Source organism: Nicotiana sylvestris, chromosome 9 (assembly GCF_000393655.2).
Source record: "Nicotiana sylvestris chromosome 9, ASM39365v2, whole genome shotgun sequence".
NCBI lineage: Eukaryota > Viridiplantae > Streptophyta > Magnoliopsida > Solanales > Solanaceae > Nicotiana > Nicotiana sylvestris.
The window spans coordinates 6,676,140-6,689,293 of NC_091065.1; the positions used below are offsets into that span (position 1 = coordinate 6,676,140).

General features: G+C 34.8%; 2 protein-coding genes across 3 annotated transcripts; both read left to right on the forward strand.

Moving 5' to 3' along the window:
* Positions 1 to 443: 443 nt before the first annotated feature.
* Positions 444 to 5,718, forward strand: LOC104232005 (uncharacterized). Of its 2 annotated transcripts, XM_009785097.2 has the most exons (4): positions 444 to 583; positions 1,866 to 1,930; positions 2,628 to 3,089; positions 4,339 to 5,718. In XM_009785097.2, the coding sequence occupies exons 2-4, from the start codon at positions 1,903 to 1,905 to the stop codon at positions 5,508 to 5,510; spliced, it is 1,662 nt and encodes a 553-aa protein (XP_009783399.1). In that variant the 5' UTR covers positions 444 to 583; positions 1,866 to 1,902; the 3' UTR covers positions 5,511 to 5,718. The 2 variants fall into 2 exon arrangements, with proteins under 2 accessions (XP_009783399.1, XP_009783400.1); XM_009785098.2 differs by lacking the exon at positions 1,866 to 1,930 and having other exon boundaries at positions 450 to 583.
* A 3,446-nt stretch (positions 5,719 to 9,164) lies between these two features.
* On the forward strand, positions 9,165 to 9,696 carry LOC104232004 (ethylene-responsive transcription factor ERF069-like). The gene has a single exon (XM_009785095.2). It carries the CDS (start codon positions 9,165 to 9,167, stop codon positions 9,690 to 9,692), a length of 528 nt encoding a protein of 175 aa, XP_009783397.1. The 3' UTR covers positions 9,693 to 9,696.
* Positions 9,697 to 13,154: the final 3,458 nt, after the last annotated feature.

The following is a 13,154-nucleotide window of genomic DNA, read 5'->3' on the forward strand; positions in this document are numbered from 1 at the left end:
CCTTACCCCTACCCGAGACATTAGAGACGCTGTTTCCGGAAGATCTTCGGCTCACCAGTGGGGTCTGGGAAGGGTAGAGTGTGCGCAGACCTTACCCCTACCCGAGACATTAGAGAGGCTGTTTCCGGAAGATCTTCGGCTCAAGAAGACGAAAAGAGAGATACTATCAGTATTATCGACAGAAAACAATAGAAAACCCTCCCCAAACCCTACTTGTAAAATTATATTGGGTTGTTATTATTTTATCTATATAATAATTTTTAAAATTTTTGTAGTTACACCTTAGAGTAGTAACTAAATAATAATAATGTCAAAATTGTATGCCCTGCCAGCTAAATAAAATAAGAGAACACGTGGTGGGCTTGGGCCCATTTAACAGAATATATTTAAAAATAAATAAATAAATAAGAGAATTGGATAAAATCAAAGTCTAAATCGCCCAAATTAGAATCGTCATTGACGAAGCTCCGTATAAAACCCTTGAGCGCGCTTTCTTCTTCCAAAAAATTAGCACTGAAATTCTCGGAAAATACGAAAACAGCCCACAAAAAAACATTAAATGGAGGCGTTTTCTTCAATGGAGGTTTGTTCTCTGTTCATTTGATATAATTTAATATGTTTTCAGTTGATACATGTGTGTTTGTGTGTGTGTCTGTGTGTATAATGAAATACTGAGTAGGATTATGGAATTGTTGTTGTATGGTGAAACCCTAACTGTGAATGATTGAGTAAGAATTGAAATAACCGCCTGTGGTTTTGTACAAAAAGAAATTGATGGCGTAAATCAATTGGGTAATTCCCAGTAGAGGCTAAAAAATGATTGGTGATTTCTCATCTGCCTAAGCCCTTGTGGGTGGAGCTACCTAGTACTTGTGCTGGTGGGAGGAGGTAGCAGGTACCTGGTGGAGTAGTCGAGGTGCAGAGAGCTGCCCCTCGACACTATCATCATAAAAAACAGGGACCAATTGGGTATTAGGAAAAGAGTAATTGGAAATCAAATCACGCCATGGATGATCCTATTTTGGACGAAGAGAGGTGGATTAATTTTGGAAATCGGTTATAACATGATAGTTATGTTATAAATGCAGAATAATTGATACCTGGATTGGCATTGTGACGCGATAGATAGTTGAAGAAGTCAAGCTGTTGGTTTACAAGCATCACGTTAGGACAAAGGAAGCTTGTCGTAGTGGTGGATATTCATTAGCTTGTGTTCTTTTAGCTATGGCGTGCTTTCAAATAATTGTTTTCTTGTATATGTTGATGAAGCAATTATTTTGGTAATATAAGTTTTGTTATGATGTATAAAGGTTTGAATATTCACATGAGATATGATGTACAGTCGTTTCGTGTTATCATGATATGCCATAATGATTTTTGAAAAGAGTAACATATACTGGTTAATATACATGTATGCATGATGTAAGTACATTGGGATACTTTTAATGGATAGTAAACCTTTCCAGAATACCTTTATGTAACGGCGGGAATAGTTAGGATCGGTGCACCTTGTATAGTGTTGATATAATGTTGTGCCTTTGCTAGTACTAAGAGAAGAACTAGCAGCAAGTGTGGTTTGCACTAAAACTTCACTAGATGGCTATAGTGACGACCATAGTGACAGTTCAATATTGGTTCTGCCTTTGAAAACTTCCCATAATTGAGATGGAAAACTATTTTACTGCACGTTATTGTTTTATATTGCTCAATTATTATGAAATATTGGCTCTTACTTCATGTTTGATTGAAGTGTACATGTTTTCATAATGCAGATGCAAGTATATACTTGTCCTAAATAAAATGGCTATAATTGCTTTATTCACTCACCAGTCACTATGACTGACCCCTCCCCTTATCTTTTACAGATTCACTAGCTAAGGTGGGGATTACTCCTCCAGACGTATGACTGTTAGTAGAGAGTTGATTCAAAGTAAGCCCCACATTTGCTACGCGTGGGTAGTATCTTATACTATTTTTTTAGACTAGTTTGTATGTTTTTTTGGATATAATTCTAGAGTTTGCTTCACTAGTCGGTGTTAGGATTGTAGAACTAGTTTTGTAAGTCTAGTGTTGTGCTATCTTTGGATGTTTGGTCGTTTTAGTGTCCTTGGTTTGTGATTTGGTGAGACTTGCGAATGCTATATGTGCTGGGATTATTGATAGGCTAATACGGAGATTATTGGAATGCTACAGAGGAGATTCTTTCGGATTTTCGTTATGAAAATGGTCTTGCTAGGTGAGCCAAGTTTCACTTGGCGTCGATCATGGTCCTAAATTGGGTTGTGACAAATATAGTTCAAGAAAAAGCCCGTAAATGTGTTTGTACCATTGTTGTAAACATGCGTCCTCCCTGATTGGGGAAACATGTTTATTTTTATTAATTTTGTTTCCTTTTTGTCCATATGGTATAGGATTCTTGGAGTCTGCAGTTTCCTTTATGTTTGTTTGTTCTCTTGTATTTATATTTCCTTCTAGAAGCTTATGAAGGGTTAGGGTATGATCACTTAATAAAACATTCATTACAATTCCATATGAAAATAAAGAAAGAATTTCTGATCATAAATGATGTTGATGCATGTCTGATCTAATGTACTTTTTGTGCCTTGTTATTCTCTCTTTTCATGAAGCCATGGCTTCCCAGCAAGAGCATCAGAAAAAAGAGGCAGTTGAAAAACCTCCAGAAATTGATGTAGTCGAAAAATCCAACAATCAGGTTGGAGAAAGTTCTGGCACCCTGCCGCATCTTATACGGATTCACGTAACTGACCGTGACGCCACAGACTCATCTAGTGACGAGGAGAAGGCTGGAGGAGAGAAGTCAGAGCAACATGGAAAGACATGTGTAAAGGAAATCATCATTGCGAATGGAAAGACTGAGGTCATTCCGAAGAAGAAATCCAAAGAGAAGAAAGATATAACGGTGCTGCAAGGAGATGTGAAGAAGTATCGAGGGGTTAGACAGCGAAAGTGGGGCAAATGGGCAGCAGAGATTCGAGATGCGAGGAGGAAAACTCGGCTTTGGTTGGGAACTTTTGACACTGCTGAAGAAGCTGCTTTGGCTTATGACAAGGCGGCCATTGAAATAAGAGGTGCTAATACTTTTACAAACATCCTCAAGCCACCACCAAGGGAGATGCTTCAAACAGATGATGCTAGGGTTTGATAAATGCTTCACAATTTTTTCTGTACCTTTTCTGAATTGGTAAACTTGGCTAGTTCCCAACTAATTGGAATGTTCTGTTTCTTAAGCGTGTGATGTCATAACATGTTTGCCAATTATAAGACGTTTTTTTCTTTATCAATCTAGCCTCCTTTAATTTTGTGAACATGGGTTTGGTAATGCTTTTTAAATTTACAACATGTTTTGGATGTTGAAGAAACTGCAGTTTGCATTGTTAGCTGGCTTTATAATTTTTCTATTTTGGAAGTTTCTCTTTTCTACATTTTATTCGGATATTTTGATTTGTCAATGTCTTTCAATGTTTATTTCTTTTTTTGTCTTCTGAATTGATTTTAGCTTACATTAACTTCATTTATTCAAGTATCTCTATGATGAGTAATATTAGTGTGTCAAAAGAAATAACTAATTACCATAGCTGTTACATGTCGATAGTAAAAGCCATGCATGAAAATGTGTGACGAGTAGCGTGTATATGTAAGTTAAGCCATTCAAGTTTAGTTGTTTCTGCTTATGTTACTACATTTTGGTATTTGACATGATTTCATCTGTCTTGACGCACATTTGTGAATCAAGCAACGTTGTTATAAGATCCTTCATGATGCTCCCAAGTTTATGTAATGTAAGTACTACATGAACTGAGAAAAGGAAATACTAGGTACAATTACGTGCTTTTACTCTTCTAAATAAACTAGCACTCTTAAAACAGTCATGATTTTTGTTTCTGTACTCCATAAAGTTTAGTTGATTTTCCATTTTTATAGTCCTACCTTACTGGCCAGGACATGTGACAATCCATATATATTAAGTTCGTTTAATTTTTCTTTTTCCATATGGTTTTTGCATATTTTCAAATGGTTATGCATCTGGATTAAGGTAGATGTTTTAGTTATGTTTTATAGGAGTTTTTTGTGAAAACGTAGTAGAATGAATGATGCTCTTCCTGGGAAGTGGTGGCTTAATTTGTTTTTGTTTGTTTGTTCTCTTCTATTTATATTTCCTTCTAGAAGCTTATGAAGCGTTAGGGTACGATCACCTCATATTAATAAGATGTTCATTAAACATTTCTATAAAAAAATTAACAAAGAAGGTATGATCATAAATGAAGTTTGATGCATGTCTGATCTGATGTACATTTCATGCTTTTTTTTTTCATGAAGCCATGGCTTCCCAGGAAGAGCATCAGAAAAATGAGGCAGTCGAGAAACCCTCAGAAATTGATGTAGTTGAGAAACCCTCAAAAATTGATCTAGTTGAAAAATTCGTCAATCAGGTCGGAGAAAGTTCTGTGGTCCTGCCGCGTGTTGTGCGGATTCACTTGCCGGACTCATCTAGTGACGATGAGGAGAAGGTTGAAGGAGAGAAGTCCGAGCGACATGAAAGGACGTGTGTAAAGGAGATAATCATCGAGAATGGAAAGACCACGGTCATCTCAAAGAAGATGTCCAGAGAGAAGAAAGATATAAAGCTGCTGCAAGAAAATGCAAAGAAAAGGATTCACGTACCAGAGTCCGACGCCACAGACTCATCTAGTGACAATGAGGAGAAGGTTGAAGGAGAGAAGTCCAAGCGACATGAACGGATGTGTTTAAACGAAACCATCATCGAGAATGGAAAGACCCAGGTCATCTCAAAGAAGAAGTCCAATGAGAAGAAAGATGTAAAGCTGCTGCAAGAAAATGCGAAGAAACGGATTTGCGTACCGGACTGTGATGCCACAGACTCATCCAGTGGGGATGAGGAGAATGTTGAAGGAGAAAAGTCCAAGCGACATGAACTGACCGGTGCCAAGGAAATCGTCATTGAGAATGGAAAGACCCAGGTCATTTCAAAGAAGAAATCCAAAGAGAAGAAACATAAAAAGTTGCTGCAAGAAAATGTGAAGAAACGGATTCACGTGCTGGACCATGACACAACAGACTCATCTAGTGACGATGAGGTGAAGGCTGAAAGAAAGAAGTCACAGCAGCAGGAAAAGTCATGTGCAAAGGAAATCACCTTTGAAAATGGAAAGACCGAGGTCATTTCAAAGAAGAAATCCAAAGAGAAGAAAGATATAATGCTGCTGCAAGGAAATGTAAATAAATACCGAGGGGTTAGACAGCGCAAATGGGGCAAGTGGGCAGCAGAGATTCGAGATACAAGAAAGAGAACTCGAACTTGGTTGGGAACTTATGACACTGCTTATGAAGCTGCTTTGGCTTATGACAAGGCGGCCATTGAAATAAGAGGTGCTAATGCTTTGACAAACATCATCAAGCCGCCACCACGAAAGGAGATCAACATCATCTTCAAGATACCATCTTTACCCACCGATGATGCTAGGGTTTGATAAAGCTTCCCAACTTTACTGTACCTTTTTTCGATTGGTAAACTTGGAAGTTCCCAACTAATTGGTATGTTCTTTTTCTTAAAGCATGTGATATGACCATGACATGTTTTCCGGAACATTATGAACAAAGAAGCTTCTGTATTTATCACTCTCTTCTACTCTCCTTCCTTCAAGTTTGTGGAACAGGGGATTGGTAATGCTTTTTATATTTGCTGCGTGTTTTTTATGTATAGGTAACTGCTGCTTGCATTGTTAACTGGTTTATACTTCATTTTGGATGTTTCTCTTTTCTATAGTTCAGTCGGATATGTGTGTTGAAGGAAATAACTAATTACCATAGTGAACATGTCGATAATAAATGCCATGCATGAAAACATGTAAAGATTAACGTGTATATTTTAGTACCTTGGACGTGAATTCAAGTTTAGTTGTATCTGCTTATGTTACTATATATGACATTTTTGACGTGATTTCATCTGTATTACGCACTCTTGTGAATCAAGCAAGGTTATTGTGATCCTTCAGGATACTCCCAAGTTCATGAAGTTTAAGTGCTACATGATTTGAGAAGAAGATACTAGGCACAATTGCTACTAGCACTCTTTAAACAGTCGTGCATTTGGTTCTTGTACACAACAGAGTTGAGTTGATCTTCCACTTTTATAGCCCTATCTTACTGTAAAGGACTGCTGCCCTTCCTTTATCTTTCCTAAGCCGAGGGTCTTTTGGAAGCAGTCTCTCTGACTTCTTGAAGGCAGGGGTAAGGTCCGAGTACATACTACCCTTCCCAAATCCTACTTGTGGGATTACATCGGGTCTGTTGTTGTAACTGGAAAGGACATGTGACAATCCATATACATTAATTTAGTTTACTTTTACCTTTTTCCATATGGTTTTTGCATATTATCAAACTGTTATTTATCTGGATTAAAGGAAGATCTTTTAGTTATGTTTTATAGGATATTTAATTAAATTTTAGCTGAATGTGTGGTGCTTTTTGCAAGAAGTTGGTATCTCACCCATTGACAGAATTCTTGTTCCAATTCTGTCCTTGAGAAAACCAACCTTGTCTCTGTGTGTGTGTGTCTCCCACTGTTATACAATATCCAGTTCATTAAATAAATCGTTCTGTGGCACTGTGGCATTCATCGTTTTTCCAAGGGGTCTTCTAGTCCTGTCAGTAGTTATACGCCAGTGAAATATAGATAATTTCTATCACTTTTATTTTTCTTTAATTTTAAGTTTAGTTTATATAATATTAAACCGAGATGAGCTTAAATTGGGGTGTCACGGATAATAAGAATTCATATACTCGAAACAAGTTGCTTGGGATCGAGGCTTAGTTGTTGTTTTCCTGCTTATGATTTCCAGCAACAGTAGCACAAAATTGCTATACTTAAGCGAAATAAACCTTAGTTTATAAGAAAAAAGTTGACTGTATATTTCTAGTTTCATGGAATTTTACGACATTACTGAAGCAAATTATACATTCGCAAGGAGCTTCTTTCTTCCTTGCAATACTTTGAGAAACATAACTGTAAAACACTATCAAACCAACTATCACAATGTTTATACTCAAATCAATATATTTCTTCATCAAAATGAATTACAGTCAGATATCTCTATAGTGTATCCCTATATAATAATACTTCACTATTAAAGCCAAGCTTTTTCGGAACCAAATTTCATGTTATGTTATAATATGTGTTCTCTATAACAACACTTCGATATAACATCCAAAAATATTCGGAACAAATGACATTGCTATAGAGGTTTGACTGCAATTGCGAGTTTTGCCCAATTTTGCACAGTTCTCACAGAATCTAAGTGCCTACCAAATCTTACATCAGTTGTCCCTTTTAGTTTTTTTTTAACTGTTGGAAGAAAAACATAAAACTACAAGAAAATCAATAAATATATTTTACCTTAAAACACAGTAACTGACAAGATCAGTGTTCCAACCCTATAAAATTTGCAAAAAAGAGCAGTTTCTGTGGGGTGCCACTTGCATATCATGCAAGTTTTAGTATTACAAATGTAGCCACAAAGAGACAACAATCAACCAGCTGCCACCTTCTTATATACTCTGATATATCATAACTGAAACCACACAGAAAGAAGATTCAGAAAATCAGAGAGAGAGACAGATTTTGAGTTTCTTGATTTTTCAAGCTAGGTATGTTCTATAAATTCTCTCAGATTTTGTGCTGTTTAGTTAGTTTTTTGATGTGTGATTTTAATTCTGTGTGCTTCTACACGCACAAAAACACACATTTAAACTTATATGTCTAAATTTCAGTGATGGATTTATGACTTTTTTTATTTTATTTTATTTTATGTATGTACTGATTTTTTCTGTTTGAAACACTAGAGGAAGATGGACATCCTTTCCTCTCTCTCTTAATGAAATAGATATAGATGTTTTTGATTGCTGAATCCTTATAAACAACTCGATTCTGTTGATTTACTGTCTATTTTTCCTTTAGGGTTTTAACTTTTAAGTGAATCTAAAAATTTTAAGTGAGTTGGTGTTTTGCGTCAATGGATGCAAAACTTGACATAAATAATACTACGTGTTTTTAAAGAATTTTAAATATATATAGTTCGAGCTGAAGATAATAGATGCTTATGGTAACGATTTTAAGTGAATCTAAAAGTTTTAAGTGAGTTGGTGTTTTGTGACAATGGATGCAAACCTTAACATAAATAGAACTATATGTTTTTGAAGAATTCTCAAGTTTTATATAGTTCGACGTGAAGATAATAGATGCTTATGTTAAAGATTTTAAGTGAATCTAAAAGTTTTAAGTGAGTTGGAGTTTTGTGACAATGGATACAAACCTTAACATAAATAGAACTATATATTTTTGAAGAATTCTCAAGTTTTATATAGTTCGACCTGAAGATAATAGATGCTTATGTTAAAGATTTTAAATGAATCTAAAAGTTTTAAGTGAGTTTGTGTTTTGTGACAATGGATACAAACCTTAACATAAATAGAACTATATGTTTTTGAAAAATTCTCAAGTTTTATATTGTTCGAGCTGAAGATAATATATGTTTATGGTAAGAATTTTAAATGAATCTAAAAGTTTTTAGTGAGTTGGTGTTTTGTGGCAATGGATACAAACCTTAACATAAATAGAACTATATGTTTTTGAAGAATTCTAAGTTTTATATAGTTCTAGCTGAATATAATAGATGCTTATGTTAAAGATTTTAAATGAATCTAAAAGTTTTAAGTGAGTTGGTGTTTTGAGACAATGGATACCAACCTTAACCTAAATAGAACTATATGTTTTTGAAGAATTCTCAAGTTTATATAGTTCGAGCTGAAGATAATAGATGCTTAGGGTAAAGGTGTATCCGCGTGCTTTCATGATGGAAACGTGTTCGTTATTTATTTATTTTTTCCATTTTTTCTTTCACAGGGCACGAGTTTCTTGGAGTTGGAGGTTTGCTTCTTTGTTTGTTTGTGCCTTTTTTATTTACATTCATTCGAGAAACTTATGATAGTTAGGGTACGATCACCTCATATTGATAAAATGTTCATTATCCAATTATAGAGAAAAAATAAAGAAAGAATTTCTGATCATAAATTGAACTTAATGTACATCTAACGTACTTTGTTTTTTTCTTTCCTTTCATAAAGCCATGGCCTCCAAAGAAGAGCATCAACAAAATGAGGCAATCGAAAAACCCTCAAAATCAACCAACCAAGTCGGGGAAAGTTCCGCTATCCTACCGCCTCTTGTACGGATGCATGACACCCCTAACGAGGAGGAAGAGAAGACGGAAGGAGAGAAGTCAGAACGACATGAAAAGACGCGTGAAAAGGCAATCATCATCGAGAATGAAAAGACTGAGGTCATTTCAAAGGAGAAGACGAAAGAAAAGAAGCTGATGCAAGGAAATGCGAAGAAGTACAAGGGAGTTAGACAGCGAAAATGGGGCAAGTGGGTGGCAGAGGTACGCGATACAAGAAAAAAGAATCGGATTTGGTTAGGAACTTTTGACACTGCTGAAGAAGCCGCTTTGGCTTATGACAAAGCGGTCATTGAAATGAGAGGTGTTGATGCTATGACCAACATCCTCAAGCCACCACCAAGGGAACCACCACCAAAGGAAATCAACTTCATTAATCCACCACCATCTTCATCTAAAGATGATGCTAGGGTTTGAGAAATTTATGCTTTACTGTTTAAATGTACTACTTTATATGAACTAGTAAATGTGGCTAACTCCCAACTTTCTTTTTTCTTTAAAAGTATGTAATATGACATGTTTCCTGGACAATAGTGAAAAATAAGCTTCTACCTTTATCAATCTCTCTCTCTTTTTTGTGTGTGTTAATAAAGGTATTTATTTAACTAAATTAAAGCTAAGTAGCATGACATAAGTCTCACAACAACATCCCATAGGGATCAGATCCATGTAGTAGGATATAGATGCAGACCTATGTTGTAAGAGAGATCACCGACGTCCGAAATATTCAGCAAAAGTTCCACATATACATGTATATGTCTTTAAAAAAGAGTGATAATATTAGTAGTGACAGCCTATATACAAAGCAGATTTGGTTGAAGAGAAAAGTGCACCCGTAACCTAAGCATTAGTACAAAAACATTGAGGAAACCTAAAACTAGCCAAATTATTACACAAACTTTTCGTAATAGTCTTCTTTTCTTGCAAAAAGAGAGTTAAGTTAAAACGAATTTCGTTACGAATTTAATACAAACTAACTGAATTAGTTGGAAATTTCAATAGATAATTATATTAATACTCCAGATATATTTTATTTCCTTCTTCTCACTAATTATCCATTGTCCATGCCTTATTTGTCCTTTAATAAGGGTCTTAATTAGGAAATTAAATTAAAACAAATGTCGTTTTTTTTTTCTGCGATTCATTCGAGGATTTAAATATGTTTTATTTTTATTTTTGTGGGATTTGAACATGTCAATGTCTTTAGATGTATAGATCCTTTTTTACTCTTCTTGCAAATTTTATAGGGTTGAAAAACTGATCTTGTCAGTTACTGTTTGTAAGGTAAGAAACAGTTATTGATCTTCTTTTACTTTTATGCTTTTCTTCCAATAGTAAAAAATCTAAAAAGAAGAGCAGTGGATATTATTTGATTCCTACAATGCTACAAAGTCCATACACAGAATCTGCACATTATATGCACAATTCAAAAGTCAAAATGATTGTTCACCTCAATTTGAGTTACATACATTACAACACACCAGACAGTCTATTTGTGTTGGAGACATAATTAAATAAATAAAAGTATATTGTTTCTAACAACTTAACCTTTTAGATGGTTGCTCACACTTCAATATGGTAGCAGAGCAAACAAAGGTTCAGAGTTCGAGGCCCACTGTCACCCAATATCAAAAAGAACTTTTACATGCTTGACTCATAAAAAAAATCAGAGTCGTGTTGGAAACATAATTAAATAAATATTAAAAATGTGTTCTTTCTAATAACTTAAACTTTTAGATAGATAGTCTCACCCTTCTAACATACTCTTCTAACATAGTGGAACAAGAAAACATCTTAAAGGAGGCTAATAATATGAAAAAAGCCAATTGAGATAAGAAGATTTATATGACCAGATAATTACAGAGAAAAGGAAAGAATAACAACAAAAGACAACAAATTAAAGCAATTAATAGTGGTGATATAATTATTCCTCTGAGCTAAAATCTAAAACCCATTGCTAACCTTTCATTATCAAGATCAAGGCACAAAATCTCAGCAGCCTGAGCTATCTAGCAATGGTACATTAGTAAAAGTTAACTAGAGACAAAAGGAGGGATTGACGTATCGATGTCTTTAGATAAAAAGGGAAAGGATATTACATATATGTTAATTCTAGTGCGAAAAGGAGCAAAGCTAATTTCCTTTAGAGTAAATTGGCGCATAAAAAGAAAATTGCAACAATTTTTGTTTGCCATACTTTTTTGTTTTGTAACGATGGATCGATAGAATGGAGTATTTCATGAAATTCAAATAAAGCAATCAAATTTGCAACCATTTTCTTAGGAACATTTGTATTATGAAAATTTATCATAAACTAAGTAGCTTTATATTATGCATCAAAAAAGAAAAGGCATGGATATCACATGATGGGTTCGTAATGATTTTCGTCAAATCTAATAAAGACAGTAACAAACAGGAAATAGAGTTGAAAATTGAGCCGAGTTAGTTTGGAATTGAGGCGTAACAAAAGAATTTAAGTTCTGAGCAGAAATTATATTTATCCACCCGGTGAAAACTAATAATAACCGGTAGCTACATAATAAACTGAGAATGACACCAGGTAACCACTTTTAAGCATGTTATTTAAAATATATCCACAGTTTACAATGTATCTAAAGAGTAGCCAATTTCTCTCAATCTTCAGGACACGACGTCCTAAAGTTTAAACCTCAAAATTCAAACTTCAGGACATCGTGTCGTAAAGTTCGAAAATTGTGTTCTGAAGTTCGAATCTGATGTCCTGAATTTTAAATTAGTAGTTCAAAAATTCACGACACTTAATCCTGAATTTCAAATTAGTAGCTCAAAAATTCAGGACACTAAGTCCTGAATTTCTAAATTTAGGATACTTAGTCCTGAAGTCCTAGAGTTTAAACCTCAAAATTCAAACTTCAGGACATCATGTCCTAAAGTTCGAATCTTATGTCCTGAATTTTAAATACGTAACTCAGAAATTCAGGACACTTAGTCCCGAATTTCAAATTAACACCTCAAAAATTCAGAATACTAAATCTTGAATTTTCAAATTCAAGATACTTAGTCCTGGAGTTTGGGTGAATTGGCTAATCTTTAAATACATTGTAAATGTTGGATATATTTAAATAGCGGCTTTGAAAGTGGCTATTACTGCACTTCGCCCAAAATAAACCATACAATTCATAGCCCAAAACCAATCATAACGGCCAACAACTATTAGCCCACAAAAGCGGGAGACTGTGACTCCTGAACACATACTCTTGTATTTGCACGGGCCCCCTATTTGGTCGTCCCCATTTAACCTATACTCACTTTTTAAAAAAGTTTTAACTTGTACCCATTGTTTAAACAACTTCAGGCCTCTTTCTCCTCCTCCTTCGTTTTCTGAATGCTGAAGATTGAGATATTGTTATGCGTTCTAGCCTAATGATTCATATATATCTGCTTGTCCCATTATGTTCAGTTTGGTCTTATTCACAATAATTTAACCTCTTAGATATTTTAGCTTTACATGCACATTGATTTTTGGTTCTAATTTATCTGTAGTAACCTATTTTCATGTCGAAAATATTTTTCATCTTTAATCTTTGAAATGAACAGCATCAATCGCTACTAATCATGATCTATTAAATTCATTGTTATTTTAGAACTTCAGCTCTAAGAATGTTGATGTCACGACCCAAAAATCCACCAAGGATCGTGATGGCGCCAGACATCACTGTCAGGTAGGCCAACACCAAATAACTAGAAATTTCTTGATTTATAATATTTTGAAATCATTCCTTTTTAAACATTAAACAATTAACAAAGAATTCTAGTGAATAATTAATGATGTCTTTAACAAACTTAAATACTGAATAATCCCTTAGTCATCCCAGAACCCGGTCTCACAAGTGCATGGGT